This window comes from Camelus dromedarius, chromosome 14, assembly GCF_036321535.1.
Source record: "Camelus dromedarius isolate mCamDro1 chromosome 14, mCamDro1.pat, whole genome shotgun sequence".
Taxonomy (NCBI): Eukaryota; Metazoa; Chordata; class Mammalia; order Artiodactyla; family Camelidae; genus Camelus; species Camelus dromedarius.
Genome location: NC_087449.1, coordinates 39824490 through 39845606, shown reverse-complemented (window position 1 = coordinate 39845606; position 21117 = coordinate 39824490). Strand labels below are relative to the sequence as shown.

Sequence of the window (21117 nt, the reverse complement as noted above, 5' to 3'; positions counted from 1 at the left end):
GATTGCCAACTGTGTGCCAGACTCTGGGCTAGGCACTTTCAGCCAGGCTGCTGTGCTTCCTGTGGGCCTAGCGGCTGTGCAGAAGAGGCAGCCCACCCCTTAGGAGCCACTGAGGTGGAGCTCAGCATCAGCTTACCTAAAGCAGCTGCAATTCTGAGCTGAGGTTAGAAGATTGGAGGAGTTCACCTTGAGGCAGGAGAGACTTCAGAGGTCAAGATGAGTCCCAGAGGAGACCAAGAAAACGGGCTATCTGAATTGGGTTTTGAGGAGTGAATAGGAGTTTTCCAATTGAAGAAAGGGCACTCCAGTCAGGAAAAAAAACAGCATGAGTAAACATTTAAGAGGTCTTATCACTTGTGGGGTAGTCAGAAATATAGCAAATCACAGAGGGCCTCGAATGCCTTGTTAAGTAAGTGACTTTACTCTGAGAACACAGAAGGCGGATACCAAAGAATTAAAGCTTAGGTGGGAGATGTGGAGTGTCCTATGATCAGATTCATGTTTGTGGAAGAGGATTCTGTGGCTACGGGAAGTGAATGGAGATGGGACACCTAGTGAGGAGGGTGATGCCGGTAAGTCAGATGAGAGATAATGGTGACCTGGTAGCTTAGAGCCATTTAGAAAGCGTATTTATTAGGATAGGGTGATTTCTTGGATGTCGGGGTGAGGAAGAGGAAGGGGTCCAGTTTCCTGGGAGTGACTAGGTGAGGCCTTCACTGAGCCAGGGACTTGGAGATGAGAAGTAGATTTGGGGGGCAGATAATGAGCTCATGGTTGGACATGTTGCCTTTGAGATGCTTAGAGCATTTGAGGGTCAGGGTGGGGGGGAACTTTTACTAGGGGGTTGTGTGTAGGCTCTGGAGTTTGGGAGAGAATTCTGGGCCAAAGGAAGGATGGCGAATTATATGAGAGTGTGTAGAGCTGTGCTTAAGAGAAGACAACCTCAGTGATTAAAAGCACAGAAAACTGCTGAAAGTTCAACTCCACTTTATAGCAGTGTGACCTTGAGCAAGTTGCTTAACATCTCTGAGTCAGTTTTTTCATTTGTCAAATGGGTATAATAAAATTTCATGTCTCGTGGGGGTGTTATGAGATTAATACTCACGAAGTGCTTAGAACGGCGCCTGGCATCTAGTAAGCACTGTTATCTCAGTGTTAACAGTTGTTGTTATTATGATCAATCATCCCATCCTCAGCAAAATCACAATGGGAGAGGCTTTAAAAACTGTGCATTGTTAAGGTTTGGGCATCGGCTCACCTAAAGTAGCTGCAGTTCTGAGCTTGGGTCAGCAGGTTGGGGAGTGCCCAGCCAGCCCTCAGCCCTCAGCCCTCATTGTTGGTGGAGATGTATGTTGCTCAGGTGTGTTTGAACTTCGGGGGGCTGGTGTGAGAGGGCTAGAGGATGAAGCCCTGGGGAAGAGACCCCATGTTGGGAGAGGGTGGACAGGGATTCTGAGAAGGGGCAGCCTCAGCCAGTTGGGTACCTCGTCTCCCCCACCTCTGGGCCCTGGGCATCTAGTGAAGTGTCTGCCTCTGAGGTCCAGATGCACCCCAACTCTGTGTCCCCAACCTCCAGATCTGAGAACAGTGGTTTTGGCTCCTTGACAGTGTTTTAGCGGCCGCTCCTGAGGGCTGCTCCAGAGGGGGTGTCCATGCTCCTCTAGATCCCAACTTCCTCCTGGTCCCGCTGCCAAGCCAGGTTCCAGGTCTGGCCGATGATGGAGAGCTGTGCCAGGACCAGCCCAGCTTGGTGCCAAGGCCTTCTTACCTGATCTCGGTCATGGATGCCAGCCTCACCCCTTCTGAGGCCTTTCTGGGTGACAACCAGTGATTTCTAACTTGGGTCCCGCACCAATCAGGCCATTTCTGAATAGCTTTCTAGTTGGTCTTCTGGGTGTATCCCAGCAGTGCTGATTGTAGTTGTGAGTCTGGAGTGGTTCTGGGAGCTGCTAGTGGTGAATCTGAGGGGTGATTCTGGTCTCCCTTTTGGGGCACCGGTGGTTCCAGGTGCTGTTCCAGCTCTTCTGGAGTCCTGTTTGTGCTTTAGGGTCTTTCCAAGTACAAGGTCCTGTGCCTGATTCATCTGTTCCCTGACCCACCTCCGGGCCATTTGGGGCACACCCCCCTACTCATGTGTGGCTCCTGCTCAGCTTAGGTCCGGTCTCCAGGCACCAGGCCCCGTGGTCCTGATGTGGCCTTGGGCATGGCAGTAGTACCAGCTGGCTTGGGAGACCCTCCCTGTTCTCTGTCTTGGACTCTGCCCCTGTGCCCCCAACGGTGGAGCTGACAGCCTCACATCTGGCCCTGTGAGGCCCAGGCAGGCGGCCCCAGACAAATGGGCCTTTGAGTTTGGGACACGGAAGCTGGTTTGTCTGGCCAGACCCGCCCAACAGCTTGTGTGCTGGGAACAGGGGCCACAGGGAACTTTGTGGGGAAGCCCAGTGAGTAGGGGGAGGGAAGTGTGCGGCCATCCTGAGACCCAGGGCTGTGAGTTGTAGGGTGGGGGTGATGGAGGTGGGAGAGGGTGTGAGCCACAGGGTCAGTATGAACAGCACTGGGTTGGCCAGGCCTGTCCTGGTTAGTCGGGATGGGCCTCAGTCGTAAGGACGTCCCCCATGTTGTGGAGATGGTCTGTCTCCAGTGAGGCAGATTTCCCAGGTGCCAGGTGTGGGAGGCTGGCCTCGGGTCACTCCTTGACCCCATCCCAATGTGTCTGTTTCGGGAGGAGCCGGAGGGGATCTGCTGTGTAGGGTGGGATCCCTGTGTGCATGGGGGCATGAAGTTGGGGAAGAAACCCATGGTGAGGGGCCACCTGCCTGGAGTGGGCACTGGGGGGCCGGGATGCTGAGCGATGGGGAGCTGGTGACGAGATGGTGTGGGCGTGTTTGACCCCTGCCTCCAACCAGGACGGGGCCCACACTGGTAGGGGCTCAATAATGGTTCTAGAAGGCAGGGGCCAGGCTCTGTCACTGTATGTGTGCCAGCGGAGGAGGCATCCAGGGGCACACCTTCATTTTTAAAATTACAGAGCAGCAGAGAGTCAAAAATAAATATTGCTTCTGAAGCTTCTTTGAAGGCTGCATGGATGCTGGCATGGTCTCCCAGGCTGGGCTGTTCTCTGTGAACTCATTCATGCGTTCATCACTCAGCATATCTTGACGGAGCACCTACTATGTGCTGGCTCTCTGCTGGGCACTGGGGAAACAGAGCTAAGCCAGCATGCACTGAATTTATGGTTGTGACTCAGCGACCACTCGGCAATTGTGTAAATAAATAAATCATCACATCTGTGGTCATCGCTCCAAGGCAAGGTCCAGGCATGTCGTTGGGACATCCTGGAAGGCCTCTCTGGGAAAGTGCCTTTGGCTCTAAGATCTGAGGGGTAACTGGCTAGAAGAAGGTGGGGAGTTTGTTCTGGGCAGTGGCTCAGAGCACAGGCAAGGCAGAGAGCCTGGAAGAATGTGGTACAGTTGAGATCAGAAGAGGAAGCCAGAGGCTGGCTGGCGGGAGGGAGCGTGGCCAGGTGGGTCTGCAGAGGTGGGCGGCACTGACTGCTGTGCTGGAGGGTTATGCTAATGGGTTTGGACACGTTTTACTGCTGAGGTCAGGGACTTGGTCTGTGTCGTTCACAGCTCTATGCAGGGTGTCTAGCAGAAAGCTTGGTGCATAGTAGGTGCTCAGGAGTATGGAAGGAGTGAGTGAGTGAATGAAGTGAAGAGATGGGCAGTTTTACTAAATGGGGATCGTCCTGCATAAACAGTTCTGTCACCTGCTTTTCTTTTCCTGCCTAAAGAGCAAATTTTGAATATCTTTCTGTGTCAGTTCACATTCTTCTGGGATGAAATTCTTGCTGTTTTCTCATTCTTCCCTCTCTTTCCAGGAATGAGCAGAGGCCCCAGTGCCCTGCCCTCGGTCCTGGTTGTCCAAGAGTGAGTGGCGTGATCAAGCAAAGACCCGGTGAGTGTCCCCCAGGTGTGACCAGGGCAGAGGCGCCGAGGGGTCTGTGGGCCAAGCCAAGCAGCTTGGATTCTGATGCAGACCGGTGGAGAGCCCTGAGGGGTTGTCACTGGGGGCATGACATGATCCAGTGTGCGTGTGGCAGAGAGATAATAGAGTCCTGTGCCAGGAAGGCGGTGATGGAGGTGGAGAGAAGGGATTTGAGTGCTGTTTAGGGAGGCAGAGTTGACAGGACATGGTGAAGGGTGGAATGTGGGGCGTGAGGGAGGGAAGGTGTCAAGAATGGCTCCCAGGGTTCTGGCCGGAGTGGGTGATGGAGGTGGGTGGTGGGAATGATACACAGCTTGTCAGCTGCTGTAGGTGTGAAAAGGGCCTCTGGGACTTTCACCAGCAGCTGTCTTCTTCCCATTCACCATGTCTCTGTAGAAAAGACTGTTCTGGTTGACTGTAGGTTGTGGTAGAAAGAACAGGGTACTCAGGGATCTGGGGCACATCTTTCCTCGTCTGTTTGACATCCACTTCTTTCTGCTGGAGGCGCAAAGCATGTGGATTGGAGTTGCAGGGACTGAGGTTGGAGAGTTAGGTTGGAGTAAGAGCATGATTGGCCTTGGATGTCAGGCTAAAGATTGCCGACCTTTTCCTGAGGGTGATATGAAGGCACTGAATGTTCTTAAGCAGAGAAGCTACATCCACATATTCATCTATCCATTCATTTGCTCATTCATTCGTTCATTCATGAAACATTATCTGCATGTCTGCTGTGGGATAAAGCAGCAAACAAAGCGTGCGGGAGGGCTGTGATCAAAGATGCAATTTTTTTGTAAGCTGAAAGGGGACATTGGTTTGTGTGCAGGATGTCTTGGAAGGGAGTGACCAGAGGCAGAAAGCCCACTGAAGACGTGGGCACCCATGAGGTCTTCCTAGCCTGGCGGTGGTTGGGTAGAGGCAGGACAGATTCAAAAGTGTTGACCAATTGCGCATGTGGGATAAGGAAAAAAAGGATTTGAGGAGGCATGGCTAGCTTGGTTATGGTGGTGCTTGTCACTGAGAAGGGGACCTGGAGGAGGAGCAGGGTTGCAGAGAATGAGGTCTGGTTGGACCGTCCTCTGTAAGCTCCTTGAAGGCTGAGCGTATGGCTGATTCATCACCTTGCCTTCTGGCTCAGGGCCCAGTAGGACCCACCGGTCAGTTCTGCATGATGGCTGGTGAAGAGGGCGGTGGTAGAGATGGGTCTGGCCTAGGCAGGGAAAGGAGAGGAGCATGTATTGGGTATCTGCTGGGGCCGGGCCCTGTGCATGGCGAGGTGGGCTCCAGGGTTCTGTAGAAGGTGCAGCAGGAAGGAAAAGTCAGATCAGGAGGGTAGGTATGGGGATACTCTTCACCTGTCCATCTTCAGATGATGCGTCTGACCTTCTTGGGAGCCCAGCCTCACCAGAAAAGGTGCCTGAAAGTGGAGCCCTCTGTCCTCTGGGGAGGCCACTGGCTGATGGCGGGTGTGAAGGGGTAGGAGTGGGGTGTGCTGTACAGCCCAGCTTCTGGAGGCATGACTGACGTGGAGAGGGAGGGGAAGATGCTCTGAGATCCTGAGGCCCAGGTACAGCTAATATAGGAGTTAAGCATACCTTGGGTGCAGGGCCTGGGGTACTCATAGGGACTGAGTTCTGGGGCAGGGGCCAGGGCAGGCCCTAGGCTACATCAGCAAGGGATCTTGCTGTCTACATCAGGGTTTCTCAGCCTCAGTACTGTTGACATTTTGGACCAGATAATCCTTTGTTGTGGAGGGCTGGCCCATTATTGTAGGATGTCTAGCAGCATCCTTCGTTCCTTCCTATCATTGCCAGTAGCCTACTTTCTACCGTCAGTCTGGACAATCAAAAATGTCTCCAGACATTGCCTAATGCGCCATGGCAGGGCAGAACCACCCTGGATGGAGAACTACTGGTCAACACCACTTCTTGCTGCCTTCACTGTGCTGTACAAATCTGGAAACCTGGGGAGGATCACTAAGGGAAGATTCACAGTGACAGGCCACTTGAGCTGAGTTCTGGAGGGTGAGTAGGTGGCTGGGGCTGGGGAAGGTGTTCTCAGTAGAGAGAACAGCAGGTGCAGAGGCCTGGAGACAGCCATGTTGCTGAGCATTAGCCCAAGGGAGGCTCCACTCCCCAGACGAAGGAGGCTGGAGGGGTTATAGCTATAGGAAGGTGGTCCCTTGGTCTTCTGCCCCCAGAGCTAAGCCTCTGCTAGAGCTTTCTCACCCCACCCCACCCCAGACTCTGGGATGCTCTTCCTAAGCTACTCCTCTGATCCCAGGGGAGACCAAGGAACTGATGGCCGCCAGAGAAAAGGGGTCCCAGCTGCTGGAGGGCGGGTGGGGGCTGATCCTGGCTGTGCTCACAGACTCTGGCCAGCTGGCTGGAGGAGGGAAGGCGGCCTGCTGCCGGCCGCCTTCTTTCCTGGGGCCAGGGTCACGGCTGAGATTGTGATTTATTCCCATCATAATCTGGTGGTTGGTTTGGTGAGAGTTGGAAACACGTTGGTTTTCTCTTCCCAAGTGTAACAAGGCCTGTTTCCGCCTCCGCGGCCGCTGCTGCAGTGCCACGCCGTGAACTGTCCAGGACGTGACAAGAGGGCTCGGTTAGCTGCCCGCCAGTTAGACAACAGCTCTCGCTTTCCCTGCTCTCACGCCCTTCTTGCCTAAGCACTAGCCTCTCCCCTTGGCTGGCAGCTCCATGGGGCCCTGGATACCCCTCCTTCTGCTGATGTCTGTTTTGGGGCCGCAGCCTCCTGGGAGCTGGGGTCCTGGCCTGGGGAGGAAATGGGGAGGAGGCTGCAGGAACAGGTGGTATTTGGAGCCTAATTAATATTTGTGAATAATAACACGTGCCCAAGGGAAACAGATCAATCTGTGTTTGCATATTCATGAGGAGGCCTCGGACTGATCCCAGCTGTTCGCCAACCAGGGAACACCCCCAGCCCATCTCTGGCATCACATGGTCTCTGGGGGAGGGGTTGCCATCGAGTCTGGCAGGGGTGGTTGGGGTGGACTGTGAGGAGGTGACATGGCCTCTGTGTAACAGGCCTTTCTGTAACGTTTGCATCCAAATCCTGTGGCTTGATGTGCCTGCCCCTTCCTCTTCCCTCAGAGCAATGATTCTCAGACTCTTCAGTTTCACAAACCAGTACAATTACCAAAAGTACCTGGGGGCCAGATGTGGGGTTGGAAGTTTTTTATTTTGCCAAGTAAGGACATTATAAACAAAATAACTGGTATCTGCTATCACCATCCCTTCAGACAAGAAAAGACATTCAAACAACAAGGATAGCATTTCAGAGTAAAGGACAGTTCTTCCTACAAAAGGGCAGTTGGCAGCTTTACACTGACTTAGCAAAGAAAAAGGACATATTAAAACCGTTCTGAATGTAGAACAATGGCCTCCAATGATATTCTACGTTATTCAGTATGGAATCGTTTTCCTGCCCGAGTGTGTCAGTTTGGTGGAACCGATGGTCCGCATTGCAATTCAGAGACAGCCGAGTGTGCAAGTGCTCCGGCCGCCTTGTCATCATGGCTGTTGGAAGCCCCGCCACACAGGCGGAAGTGCACGCTCTGCTCTGCACCCTGTTGCACTGGAGTCAGAAGCTTCTGGGCAACCCAAGCAAGACTAGTGTCGGTCCCACCTCCCTGCTTCTCAACCGCTACCCACCCACAGGTGACCCTGAGCACTCGGGTTGGTGCAGGGCCAACGGCTCGACGGAGGCCAGACCCGGGGAGCCAGGATCCTACGCGGGGGCCCTGAAGCTGGGAGCAGCCTGCACCGCCTGACACTGGGGCGGGCTCCATGCCCAGAGTCGGGGCGGGGCAGCTTGCTCACACCAGGAGCTGGTGAGGGAGAGGCCCTGGCTCAGGCAGCTGTGTGGTGGCCAGCATAGTTCCCTGGGAACGTGTCTGTTAGTGTGTCCCCGGGTCTCCCCATCTCTCTGGGAGAGAATGTCGTTGTTTTCAACATCTCCACCTCTGTCTGTTCTGCTTTCTGCATCTGAACAGTGTCCTAGGCAAGCCAGACCCAGATACACGGGGACCCTGGAGTTCCCAAATAAGGGCCACTTGTCTTTATCACATGGAGGGTGGGATTACCAGAGGCCCAGTTTCTCTAACACCCATGGCCAGAATTGCATCCTAGATTGTCACATGATGTCTGTTCCAGAATCCTGCCCCCAAGACGGCTGTACTGGGAACTGGCACCCCACACTGTCTGTGATAGAGTTACACCTGTATGGTGATGTACTGGGGAGTTACACCCCTATAATGTCCATCAGGCAGCTGCACCCCCATGATGTCTCTGCCTGCGAGTTACACTGCTATGATTACCGTACCGAGGCAGCTACAGGGGCTCACACCTCAGTGGCAGTGGTACTGGGGAGTTACACCCTGTGGTGCTGTACAGTGGTACCTTCAAAATGTCTCCTCTTTGTAACTTCATCCCCTCTACATCCATACCAGAGAGGTGTGTCCCCCATGATGTGTGTTTCTCAGGGTTATGCCCCTATGGTGTCCGCATTGGGCGGGGGCAGGGTCACACCCAGACTGCTTGTACCTGGGAGTGAAACCTCTGTGAATGTTGTATTGTTGCACCCCATGATGTCTGTATGAGTCCCCTTTGCCCCTGTTCTCTGGTGCAACACACCACTGACACCACTGAGCTATAAACCTGTGACAGCTGTACCAGGGGCTGCAGGATGGTTGTTTCAATGGGCCATACCCCCATGACAGCCTGACCAGGCTGTTCACCCCATGATGTGTGCCGGAAAGTTGAATTCTATTGTTGATTGCACTGCTGCACCACAGGGCCGTGATGACCAAGCCCAGACAGGGCCTGAGTGATGCGTGACCTCCATCCCAAGTTGGCCATACAGGGCATCACAGTGGGGACTCCCTCTCTTCTGGTCTCAGCCCCTGAGCTTTGTGATCACTGAATGGAACCCTAGGTGTGATGTAAACAGGGCTGGATGCCCGCCAGGCCACTTCAACATTCTTGCTTTTGCTGCTCAGTGCATCTCAGACTTTGGTGAGATCTTTGGACGAGAGACATCTCCCCCCCACTTTCCCTTCGTGTTCGGTCTCCGCCCTGCTTCGCAGTCCTACCTGCTTTGTCCCAGCACCTTTGCTCACCTCCTGCTCTCTGATCTAAGGACCTTTGACCGTCGCGGTTGAGACTAGAGTTCAAGTTCCAGGAAGGAGCAGAGCAATCTGTGAGCCCTGCCTCTTCTTGTTCACCAGCTGTGTCACCTCCTTGCAAATTCTCTTACCACTGTGGGTCAGCTGGCACCTGGGTCTGACCCCACCAGAGTACATGTGTACTACTGTGGGGCCCCAGGGTGTGTTCACCATCACTCACTCTTGCTCTGTGCCCTGTTGTGGCATTAATGAGGGACTTTCATGCACCAACCCCTTGCCCAGAGTAAGGTGTGAGCAGAGCTGGTGGGCATTGGTGCGGATCCCCTGAAGCCCCCTGAGTGGGAAACATGGGAGAGAGACCCCCAGGAGCTCACCACTGGGGCTGGGGAGTGATAGTGGTATATCCATCCGATCTGGCCGTGCTGAGGGTTCCACAAAGGTGCTGGGCAGAGTGGGGAGGGCACACCTGGCGAGGAGCCCTGAAGGCACTCAGACAATCCCAAGAGCAGTCTTGCCCATACCCAGGGTCCTGTCTCAGCCGGGATGCCGGTTTTGAGCAAGTGGCTCTGTGAGGTTTGCACCCCACCCCTTGATCTGCTCTGGGCTGCTGGGGCAAGGGCAGAGGAGGGGTGGGGTTGAATCTTAGGGTCCAGCACCCCCATTCCACCAGGGACTCCTTGTGGTTTCCCTTTGGAGTGGGATGGTGCCATGGGAATTGGGTAGGATGAGGGTGGCCAGGCGGGGCAGCTACAACTTGTCCAGAGCGCATCCTGGCGAGCCCAGACTTGTTGTGGCTTGGCTCCAAGCCTCTAATACCTGGATCCTGTCTGTCTCTACCAAAGCTGTACTCTGGGACCTGTGCCCAGCCGGCATTCAGGGTCTGCTGGGGAGAGAAGGGGCTACACGAGGCCCCAGGAACTCTGGAGTCCCTGGCCTCCATGAGTCTGCTCCCTGTCCTGGTCTGGTTTTGTCTGGTCCCTGTCTCTGTCTCTTAGACCCCGTTTCCCTGTCCCAGTCCCCTTTCCGAGGCAAGTTGGAAACTCAGGGTCTGGAATGGAACATCCCTGCACATACCCTGGTCTCAGTAGCCCCTGCTCCTCCTCAGGTTTAGAGAATGACCTGAAGGCCTCTTGTGCTCTCTCCCTACATGTTACTGGTGGGTTATCCTTAGGCCCTGGGGGATCAGTGAGGGGCCTGGGTTTTCACAGGCGTTGGAAGGTCTGGGTGGTCATTACATAGTCCAAGGAAGGAGTGTCTGTTGAACTAGGTTCTGGATGGTCAGTGAGGCTTAGTGGGGGTCTTGGTGGTAAGTGGGGACCAGGAGGTGGCATGTGGGCAGCAGGACATTGGTGGATACCAGCTAATTGGCTCTGCCCTTCTCTCCATCACAGGTTGATTGTCCTGGGCTGTGGCTGGCCTGGATGGCCCCCCAGCTAGCCCCAGGGAGGACGATGGTGCCCCTTGTGCCTGCACTCGTGATGCTTGGTTTGGTGGCAGGTGCCCATGGCGACAGTAAGTCTGACCCCTCAAGGTGTGGGATCTCCCAGATCAAAAGGTGGCATTCCTCCCAGCAGGACTCTGGGATAGGAGACAGGACCAGCCACTAGGAGACACAGGATGGCTAGATACCCCTCCAGACCTTCTGTCCTAGAAAGACACCCCCATGAACTTCAAGAGTGCCCCCTCCAGGGAGTACCCCAGCCCCATGCTTCCTAGGGGCATCCTGTGGAAATACCCACATGTCTCTTAAGGCACCTGCAGGGTGGGGCATGTCTAAGTGTGACCCTGTTTTATGGGATGGACGTGAGACATATCCAGGATTCATGTGGTCATTAGGTAATATGCTCAGGTGTGTGCTGTGTCCCTTACTGAGGATCTGTGCAGAAGGCACAGTGTGAGCCATGGGGGGCCTTGGTAAGAGAATAAGGGGGCCACACACAAGGAATGTGTGTGGACATGTGTATGGGATGCCAGATACGTCCACAGGTCCAGAGAACGATTGGAAGCCAAATCACCACAGCCCTTCCCGTGGGCTAGACACTGAGCCCTTCCTTCCCCTTCCCCCCTTCAAGGCAAAGAAATATCTCCCTTCCCCAGCTCCTCAGCCCTGAGAATGGGGGAAGATTGCACTTGGCCACAGGAAGCTTGGCTCCAGCGCCCCTCTTTGTATTGGAAGAGGTGGGATTGACCCCTGCCCAGATCCAACTCGGAACTTTGGTCCCTTTCCTGCCGCCCTTCCCCCTGCCTGGCACTACAAGACTGGCCGCAGCCCGCCCTGTCGCCATGGTTACCACTGCTTGGTTACGAGTGGGAGGCGGGGCACAGGGCAGATTTAGCCAATCTGCACACTGAGGGGGAGGGACGAGGTCGGGGCCAAGGTCCCTGGGGGAAGGGGCTGTTCCCAGCCTGTCCGGAGCCCAGAGGTGGCCAAGGGCCAATCCAGGGGTCGGTCTGAGGGTCAGCAGGCCAGAGGGTTCCCTCACCCCCCTCTCCAAGTGTCTGGACGCAGATCTCGCTCCTTGATCCACCCAAGCCCTTTCTCCTAATGCCTCATTAATTATTCAGCACGAGATCCTGGAGTGGGTGGGACTGGAGTACCCAACCCTTAGTCCTCCAGGCTGGGCTCAGAGGGGGCTACTAGGGCAAGAGGAAGGGGAGGGCATCACTCCCAGGGTGTGTGGTGATGGGAGCAATGAGGGGGGGGTGTGGATGAGAGGGCTGGGCTAGCAGGAGCAGGGCGGAGTTGGGGTGGGGGTGATTGGCAGGCCTGGCTGGGGCTGCCGGGAGAGAGCTGGAGCCTGCAGGGGCAGGCTGGGGTAGAAGTCATTGGATGTGACTCAGAGATGGCAGGGAGGCAAAGGCTTGTCAAGTTAGCCCTGAGACACTGAAGTCCTGGCCTTGCTCCTCCGCCCTCTCCCTGGACACTAGGGCCTTCAGATGGGAGTTTGGAGGCAGAGGGAGGACCATGGGGCTAAGCTTTCAGGGACAACACATTCTGGGAGCATAATTGCCTTCCCTCCTGCTCAGACCCAACATGCTCAAACCTGTACCCTCACCTTCATCCCCCAGACCTGCTTGTCTTTCTGTGTTCTCTCTCCTGGTGAGTGGCTTTCCCACCCACCCAGCCACCCTTAGAAATCCGGGCCTCCTCCCAGCCTCCTCCCTCCCTCATACCCACATCTAATTCATCACTAAGTTCTGTTGCTTCTCCCTTCTGAATATCTTTGGAATGCGTCCACCTCTCTCCCCACTGCCCTCACCCAAGCCACTCAGCCCTTGCTGGGGCTTTTGCACACAACCACCTCCTGATGGCCTCCCTGCTTCTTGTCTCCCCTTATGGGCCATTCTCCGCGTGAAAGTAGGAGTCATGTTGCAAAATGAAAGCCTGATTGTATCGCCCCTCCCTCTCCTTCCTTGTTGCCCTCAGGATCAGCCTTGGGGTCTACACCCTTCTCCAGACCCTGCACCTGTATCTGCCACCACGTCCTTCACCTGCCCCATACCACTCCCCCGCCAAGCTGACCTCTCAGTTGCTCACATGCTCCCAGGCTCCTCTGTTCCTTCTGTTTCCTCTGCTTGGAGCCCTCTGCCCCAGATCCTTCGGTTCCTACTTACCTGGAGCCATCACTTCCTCCAGGAACCTGGGTCGTGTGCTTCTCCTCTGGGCTCCTTTGTATTACATGATTGTAACTCTGCTTCAGGTCCGCATGTCCCATTGGACTGTGAGTCCCAAGGGGTCAGATCATTGCCCAGCTCAGATCCTGGAGTGTGTGGAGGGGTGGAATCAGGCCTGGACCCCCAGTAGAACTCTAGGGTTGGGAACAGTTTTTAGAGCAGAGTCCAAGAGCCTCCATGGTGATCCCTTAAGGGTCAGAGCCCAAAGATCAGGGTCTTGGGGGTAGGAAATAGGTGAGTTGGGCTCTGCTGCCAGGAGAGAGGGGCAGGAGAGGGGTGTGAGCTGGGGTCTGTGGTGATCTGGCCCAGGAGGTAGGGTCTGCCTGACATGCTGCAGGTGCTTTTGGGTCCGTTCCCCCGCCATGGCCAAGCTTGGGCTGGGCCTGGGAGACTTCTAGCCAGGGTGAGCAGGCAGCGTGGACAGGGCTGCCACAGAAGGTAGGGCAGGCTCCCCAGAGAATTGACGACTGGTGCAGTGGAGCGCGGAGCGGACAAATGTGTTTCTATAGGCCTCTTAACGAGACAAATGAATGGGGGCCCTGGCCTCTGAGGGTAGCGCAGGGAAGTGGGGCGGAGAAGCAGCTGCTAAGAGTTAGCCCAGAAGCCCCAGCGTCAATACCAAGTCAGCTCCGACGGAGACCTGGGCACGCAGGGCTCAGTGGCTCCCCAGCCCCGGGCCTTGTGGCTTCTCAGGAGGGAGGCTTGTGGGGCCAGAGGTGGTCCTGAGCAGGAGGAGGTTTCTACTCATCTGCTGTGTCCATTCCAGGTGCTCGGTGGGAAGGCCCCATATAGGCCTGCCTTCAGAGCCCGCAGTGTGGGTTACCTACAGCAGCGTGCTGTGCTGGGGGTGGCACTGGCACAGAGGTAGTGACCTAAGCATCGTGGGAGTTGGGGTGGGAGGCTTCTTGGAAAGGGGGAGCCCTGCAGGGTGAGTGGGCATTTGCTAATGGGGGGTGCTGCCAAGTGAGATGAGACTGTGGGGGAAGAAGCAGGAGTGGGCCTAGGCTTCTCCCTGGAGCTCATGGGAGAGCCATGGTGAAGACCATCTCCCTTTGTCCCCGGACAGCCTGGGACAGAGGCCGGGATGCAGAACTAGGTGACCAGGTGTGAGTGGGGCCCTGGTGTGGCCCAGTTACTTGGAATCATAGGACCCTAAAGCAGGATGCTCAGTGGCCAGAAGGTGGTGGGTGGGGGCAAAGGCCTAAGTGGCTGGGGATACGTCTGTGGCATCTCAGCCCCCCACCCAGCCAGTGGTGCTGGAACGTGGCAGGGTGCCGCACACAGTTCTGCAGTGCCCTCCCCCTCCCCCTTGGGGAGGCAGGACCTGGTGGCCTGTCTAGACTCTGCCCTTTGTGGAACTTCTGGCAGGTTGCTTTCTCTCTCAGGGCCTGTTTTCCTATTGCACAACGAGGATGATGACTCCTACCTGGAAAGGTTAACTGAGGTCGCGTGTTTAAGGCACCTAGCACTTAGTATGTGCTCCCCCAATCCCAGGCCATGACCCAGGGCTCCTGTGTGTCCCCCGGGAACCCAGAGTTGTCTCTGAGTGGGCTACCCACCCAGGGATACCAGGAGTGGTCACAGGAGCCAGCGTTAGTGAGTCCCAGGTTCATTAGGCGGTTCAGGGCCTGGGAAATCCACCTCTCTAGCACCTCCTTCCCCTGCCTCACCACCCCTAGTGCTGCGTGTTTGTGTACATGTATACGTGTACTCTGCAGTCATCTCCCTGTGGAGCAGCCTTAGGTAGCTCTGTTTGGCTGTCCCGAGGGCTGGACCCTGGGAGGTGTTGGACCCCCACCCCCACCCCAGGATGGCCCACTTGTTTCCTTCCTTAGGCCACCCCCTCCCACTTTGCATGGACTCGGCAGCTTGAGAATGTTCAGGGCATGCCCCTGGGAGCTGCTGCCCAAAGGCCTGTGCAGCCCACCACCTCTGTGTGGTGGGGCAGCCGAGGTGGAGCCACATTCTGGTAGGGCAGAAAGCCCCTCCAGGCAACTGGTCTCCAAAGTTCTGTTCACACCCTCAGTGAACACCAGCTCTGGACCAGTACTGGGCAGAGTGGTCAAGTTGCCTAATTTTGCCTGCCTGCCTGGGGACTTGACCAGTCACTGTGGCCCAAGGGCTGCAGTATACAGAGCAGGCTCCCACAGGCTTGGGAGTGGGGTGCATGAGACAGTCGGAGCATGTGCAAAGCGAGGGGGTACCCACAGGCCTGGGTTGGGGTGACACATCCACTGGGCCTGAGCTGTGTCCTACACAGTTCTTGGCCCATGGCAGGTGCTCGTTTTTTGAAAGAGTCAAGAAGGGTGAGCCTGGAGAGGTTAGCAGCAGTGTGGGGAAGGGAGCAGGGAGACAAACTTCAGCACAGTTTGTGCTCCCCAAGGTCCACCTGGTGAACAGAAGGGACGAGGGCTTGTCAGGGCTGCGGGGAAGTGCCCTCTCTCAGGGGTGGGTGGGCTGGGGGAAGCGAGGGTGAGGTCTGATGGAAGGGAGGGGACTGCCCCTCCCCCTACTTGGCTGCCACAGGCTTGGGCACTGCTAGTCTTGCCAGAGTCTAGTGGGTAGGTGGGTGGGCTGGGTGGGGCCCTGGCCCCTCTCCAGTCTCCCTGGAGTGGAGGGGTCCACCTCCCCGATAGCCCCAGGCCTTGGGCACCATCCAGCCTCCACTGTACTCAGGCCTTCCCCCTCTGCCGCCCTCTCTCTCTCATGACCTGTACCTGGCTCCCTCCCCAGCTTCTGGTTCTTTGTTTGGCGCGGAGGCCCCACCCCCAGGCCCACTCACCCAGCCATTCTGGTTCAGCAGGTTCCAGCCTTTGGTTTCTGCAGCCAACACGTTGAGGCAGGAGCCAGGAGTGTTTCACCCGGGCTTCTCTCCCTGGCAGAGGGAACTCCCCCCATGTGTGAGGGGCGAGGTCTCCATCCTCTGCAAGCCTTCCCTTCTTGTCAGGTCACTCCTTCACTTGTTCCCCACCCCCGTGTGCCAGGAACAGGGTCGTCATTGGGACGGGGCAGGAAGCAAGGCAGGCGTGGTGTCTGCCCTGCCCAGGGTTATTGTTCCCTGTGGGGAAGCAGCTATGAATCAAATAGTCCTTCAAAATGTGGAAAAAGTAATAACCTCACATGTGTACATAACAACCGTGAGCAAAAGTAATAACTTCACACACAGAAGTAACAAACCGTGAGCAGTGCTGTGAGAGAGGCTGAGGGAATCACCAGAGGGCCTAAAACCCAGAATTGAGCTAATGGAGGTGGGGGCAATGGCAGGAGTGCTAAGGAAGGTTTTCTGAGGAAATGATGTTTAAACTGAGATCAGAAAGATGAATAGGAGTTAGTGGGTAAAAAAGTAGCCTAAGAGATTTGTGACAGCAGGAGCAGCTTATGCAAAGGCCCTGAGGCTGCAGGGAACATTGCTTATCCAAAGGATGGGAAGGCAGGGTTCTAGGGGCTATGGAGGGCTTGGATCGGACCTGGCAGGGCTCTGTCCACCATGACAAGAGTTTAAATTTAGTTTTGAGAGCCATGGGGGGCTTTTGGAGGGTTTTTACAGGGAAGAAGCTACCACTTCACTCTGACTGCTGAATAGAGACTAGATGGGGGTGGGCAAGCTGGAGGCAGGGTTAGTGGAGTGTCCAGTCGAGGGAAAGTGATGTCTGGGCTACGGTGGTGGCAGTGCAGAAAGAGATGGGGTGCTGCTGCCAGGAGGCCTTCCGGTGTAGGGGAGAGGTGAGCAATGGGAGGATAGGCAGGAGACTCTTTCCCTGCTGAGTGGGGGAGTCCCATCTGAGAAGACCTGACTGAAAAGACCAGCAAACAAGGACAGGCTCTGCAGAGAGCTGCAAACTGGGAGAGTCCGGAGCCTTCTTCAGAGGGTGGTCAGAGCAAGTGTGAGGCAAACTGAGGCTTCCTGAACCTGTGTGATGTCCCGATGTCCCCATGCCACTCTGGCCCCCAACAGGTTTGAGTGTTTCCCCCACCAAGGCTGCCCCTGGATGCTCTGGGTACCCCCAGGCACAGTCAGGTGGGTAACCAAGTTTCCCTCCTCTGGGGAGGCTCTAGGTGCTGTAGGATGTGCTTCGGATTTAGAACGCGTTCTCAAACCTGGCTCTACCCCCAGATCACTCTGAGATGTGTCTGTTATTTAACCTTCTGAGCCTCCATTTCCTGGTCTCTGACGCGGGGGTGATGAGGGTGATGGCCACCCGCCTGCAGGGCCCACCACGTGCCTAGCCTGTGTAGGCAGCCTGCAGAAGGTCTCACGCTTTGTCTGCGCAGACCCCTGTGTCACTAGCACCATACTGCAGGTGAGAAAACAAAGGCTCAGAGGTCGTGAGTGACTTTCTTAATAGTTACATAAAACCTCCAGAGCCCACTGGACCCTGGGGTGATGGATAAGATGGGCCCCTCCCAACTGTCTGTACCTGCACCTGTCACTCCTGACCCTGCTGGTGCCCCAGATCCTCCCTTCCTCAGAGACTCTGCCCCATCTGCTGTCCCTCCTCTCTCCACTGGATCGGCACCTTCTCCCTCTGCTGGCTCCTTCCCATCAGCATTTAAACACTGTCTTTCACATCTTAGGGAAAAAAAACGCAAGAATATAAAAACTTCCCTCCAACCCTTCCAAGTGCCATCTTCTCTTTATCTTCCCCATCACAGCCAATGTTCGTCAAATAGTCACTGTATTCCTCTCCCACGTATCTCCTTGACCTTCTTTGGTCTGACTTTGCCCCCCGCCACCCCACTGACTCTGCTCTGGACAAGGCCCCCAACAATGCCATGTGAACTGTTTTTTGCCAGGTGTTTAGGAGTCACACAGGGTTGAATTCACGTCTTGGATGTGCCGCTCATTGGCTGTGTGACCTTGAGCTAGTGACGACCTCTCTGAGCCTGTAAACGGGATAACAACAGTGAAGGACTAAATGAGATAAAGTTCCTGGTGCAGAGCGGGATTATCATCATTGCACAAACATGTTTCTGCGCCAGAGACCAGGCCGGGCCTGGGCTCATCGGCACCAAGCAGGTGGTTTGAAAGGTCACTTCTCACGCTATCAGCCTTCCTGGAGCTGTTCATTGGCCTGATTAATAGGAAATGGATCCACTGTCGGGATTAATGAGGCATTGCTATGTCTTAATGAAGGCCGAGTTTCCCAGGTCTTGTGACCCTGGGTGGTGGGATTCACAGGGACAGGTGCTCCAGGTTGGCCCTGGTGCCTGTATGAGGGGGATGTGAGTGGGCATGGCAGTATAGTGTCTTAGCCCCCTTCTTTCTCCCCCTTCCCCACTTCCCTGTGGATACTTTGGGGAGACGTCTAGGCCTCAGAAAACAATAACCAAGTCACTGGGAGCAGGGTGGGGAGGGCAGATTTACAGGAGAGCATTCACCTGGGAAGACGTCCAGAGATACTTAGGAGGTAGAATGTCTAGGCCTTCGGGACTGATGGTGTGTGGGGGCGGGGAGATGGGAGGAGTCATGGTTTCTGGCTTGAGCCTTGGGGTAGTTAGAGGTACCATTACCTGGGTAGAGAGCAGTGAGGGAGGGACCCGAGCAGTGAGGGAGGGACCCGTCTGGGGGAGATGCTGGGGCTATTCCCGGCAGCTCTCAGCTTGCCTTTGTCCTAGAGCTTGGAATTGATGGGGGGATGGGAGACAGAAGAGTGTAGCAATTAAAGCGTGGACTCCAGACTCAGAGCACCTGGGTTCAGATCTTGGCTCTGCCACTAACCAGCTGTTGTTTTGGGCAAATCCCTTAACCTCTGTGTGCCTTGACTTTCTTCTCTGTAAGCAGAGGTAATTGTAGCACCCACCTCATGTGCTCACAGCTCCTTGAATAGTGCCTGGCACATAAGAAGCACCACATTTAGGCGTCACCCCCTTGTTTCCTCTATAAATCTTTTCTTTTTTGGTATATGTATATTTTTCTATTGAAGTATGGTCAGTTTATAATGTTGTGTCAAGTTCTGGTGTACAGCACAGTGCTTCATCATACATGAACATACATATATTCGTTTTCATCCTCTATAGATCTTTCTTGTCCCCTCCAAGACCCCCACTACTGCCCCTGATAGTATAGGGCCTGTCTACAGTGGTGGTGCCATGGTGACCTGGTGTCTCCATCTCTCCAGGCAAACCTGTCTTCATTAAGGTCCCTGAGGACCAGACTGGGCTGTCAGGAGGGGTGGCCTCCTTTGTGTGCCAAGCTGCAGGGGACCCCAAGCCACGCATCACGTGGATGAAGAAGGGGAAGAAAGTCAGCTCCCAGCGCTTTGAGGTATGTCCTCAGGTGGGAAGGGGCCAGCAGGGCTCAGAGTCGGCCAGTTCTGGGGTCTGATCTTACTTTACCTCCTTTGGTCTCCCTCCCTGGGGGCCATTTGGTGGCAAGAGGACGGCTGACCCTAAGAAGGCCCCTGTGTCCTTAACAGGCTGTGACCACGTGTCTGTTCTCCGGCAGGTAATCGAGTTTGACGATGGGGCGGGGTCCGTGCTTCGGATCCAGCCGTTGCGGGTGCAGCGAGATGAAGCCATCTATGAGTGCACAGCCACCAACAGCCTGGGAGAGATCAACACTAGTGCCAAGCTGTCAGTGCTCGAAGGTACGTGCTGGGAAGGGAGGGGCCACGGTGGGTGGGGAGACTGATGCGGGACAGAGCCAGCCAGCCAGCCCTGTCCCCACCGTAGGCTGGGAGGTGTTTCAGGGAGAGAACTGTCCTGGGGTCAGCAATGATCAGCGGTGGACAGGGACGGTTGCTGGATTTTTGGCTTGTGTTGAAGCCGGCTGTGTCCCAGTGTCTTTGTATTCTGCTGAGCTGAGGCATTGCTCGGATGGTGTCTGGGGTCTGACTTGAGGTGTGGGGCTGCAGCTGCATATTCTTGGGGTGCTTGGCTTGTGGCAGTGGCTCTGATTTTCAGGTGGAACCTGGCTTCAGAGAGGTGTGTTCCCTGTTGCCCGTATGAGCAGGAGGCTGGGGTTCTGTATGTTGATTTTAGTGTATTCTCTCACTTGATGGCTCCTCCATTCATTCACAAACCCTCCCTAATAATGCCTTGTGTCCTGAGAGGTCTCTGACCTGGTCTGCCCTTGAGACTTGTCTCTAATACATCCCATGGGAGCTGCCCAGGGGGCCCAGGGTGTATGGGGAGAAGGGAGCTGTTGTCTATGCTAAGTCCTGAGGACAGGTGGGAGTTGGGGTGGGGACCTGGGCAGGAGAACAGCATCAGCTGTGCCAAGGCCCAGAGGCAGGAGAGAATGGAGCTTTCAGGGAACTCTGAGTGGTTCCATTTGGTTTTGAGGGGTGGGGGTGGCTGGAGGGCACAGAGACAAGCCAGGAAGAGTAATTCAACATAAGGCTGGAGGGCAGGCCACACAGGACCAGGCTGAGAAATAAACATTATCCTGGGGACATAGGAAGCCATGAATGGGGTGAGGAGTGACATGATCGCCCCCCAGCCACGAGGAGTCATGAGTCTGAATACATTGGCATGTATTTTCAACATATGGCATTGTTGCTTTTTAAAAAATTACTATAACAATACATGTTCACTGTTGAAAATTAGATAAGTGTAAAATAGCACATAGAAAAAAATAAAAATCACCTGTGTATCTTATGTCTACCGTTAACATTTGGTTATTTCGTTTTAGTCCGTTTTCTGTGCATGCATTATATGTATAACAAAAACGGGATTACATTCTGCCCAATGATTTGTAGACTGCTTTTTTAAAAAACATATCGTGAACGTCTTCTCACCATTAAATATGTCTCTGCATCATTATGTTTAATGGCTGTGGGTAAGTGTCACATGGAGGTACCCTAAATTACTTAGCCATTCCCTTATTGTTGGGCACATATGTTGTTCCCAGTTTTTGCTTTTATAAATAAGGTGCTATACGCTTCCTTTCAGATAAGTTGTGTTCACCTTCCTGATTATTTCCTTGTTCTAGATTTGTGGAGGTGGCATTGCTGGATCAAAGGGCACGTGCATTTTTAAGCCGTTTTCAGTATTTTCAGAAGATTGTGTCAGTTTACACTCCCACCAAATGGCATAAGAGGGCCTCTTTTCTGCACATCTTCACCAGTAGTGGGAATTATCATTAAGAAAAATCTTCGCCAAGTTAATAGGCAAAAAATGGCATCTCAATTTAATTTGCATTTCTTTGATTACAAGAGCAGTTGAACATCTTTTCCTATTGGCCATTTTTACATTGTGGCTTCATGTGTTCACACACACATCCATTCAGTAGCTCCTTTGCATCTGTGTGTCTCCTGCAAGGCGGGGCGGGGCCCTCCAGTATAGAGGGGCAGTGAAGGGAGGACACT

General features: G+C 54.8%; 1 protein-coding gene across 16 annotated transcripts in view; it reads left to right on the top strand.

Moving 5' to 3' along the window:
- PTPRF (protein tyrosine phosphatase receptor type F) overlaps nucleotides 1-21117 on the top strand; it is a 143485-nt gene that overhangs the window by 62929 nt on the left and 59439 nt on the right. For 15 of the 16 annotated variants that reach the window (XM_031464967.2, XM_031464974.2, XM_031464972.2 and 12 more), the window contains exons 2-5: nucleotides 3881-3957; nucleotides 10525-10645; nucleotides 18928-19073; nucleotides 19254-19395. In XM_031464967.2, coding sequence (XP_031320827.1) covers nucleotides 10555-10645; nucleotides 18928-19073; nucleotides 19254-19395 — 379 coding nt within the window. In that variant the 5' untranslated portion in view covers nucleotides 3881-3957; nucleotides 10525-10554. Of the gene's footprint in view, nucleotides 1-3880; nucleotides 3958-10524; nucleotides 10646-18927; nucleotides 19074-19253; nucleotides 19396-21117 lie in introns of those variants that run through there. The other variant, XM_064493664.1, reaches the window with a different exon arrangement.